Genomic DNA, 299 nt, shown 5'->3' with positions numbered 1-299 from the left:
GGCAGCGGCGGCCGCAGGAGCCGCAGCCCGGCGGCGGCTCGGCGCCGCGGTGCACCTGGCGGTGCCGCGTCAGGCTCTGCGGGTAGCCGAAGGTCTTGCCGCAGAGCTCGCAGCGGTAGGGCCGCTCGCGGGTGTGCACCACGCGGTGCTTGCGCAGGTGGAAGGACTCGCGGAAGCGCTTGCCGCACACGGCGCACTCGTGCGGCTTCTCGCCCGTGTGGATGCGCTCGTGCCGCCGCAGCGTCTCGCGCCGCCCGAAGGCGCGCCCGCACACGCCGCAGCCGAAGCTGCGCCCGGTG

The 299-nt window shown here is 76.6% G+C and overlaps 1 protein-coding gene across 1 annotated transcript; it reads right to left on the bottom strand.

Annotated features, from left to right (window-relative positions):
* Positions 1 to 6: 6 nt before the first annotated feature.
* On the bottom strand, positions 7 to 295 carry LOC121352125 (zinc finger protein 865-like; the record flags this gene model as incomplete). Its single annotated transcript, XM_041464796.1, has 1 exon — positions 7 to 295. A coding segment is annotated over one exon (289 nt), but the record flags the coding sequence as incomplete, so codon positions are not given.
* Positions 296 to 299: the final 4 nt, after the last annotated feature.

The sequence above is a fragment of the Pyrgilauda ruficollis genome, unplaced genomic scaffold, assembly GCF_017590135.1.
Source record: "Pyrgilauda ruficollis isolate IOZ18807 unplaced genomic scaffold, ASM1759013v1 scaffold18420, whole genome shotgun sequence".
NCBI lineage: Eukaryota > Metazoa > Chordata > Aves > Passeriformes > Passeridae > Pyrgilauda > Pyrgilauda ruficollis.
The sequence above is the reverse complement of the archived record's forward strand: the minus strand, read 5'-3'. Positions and strand labels throughout refer to the sequence as shown.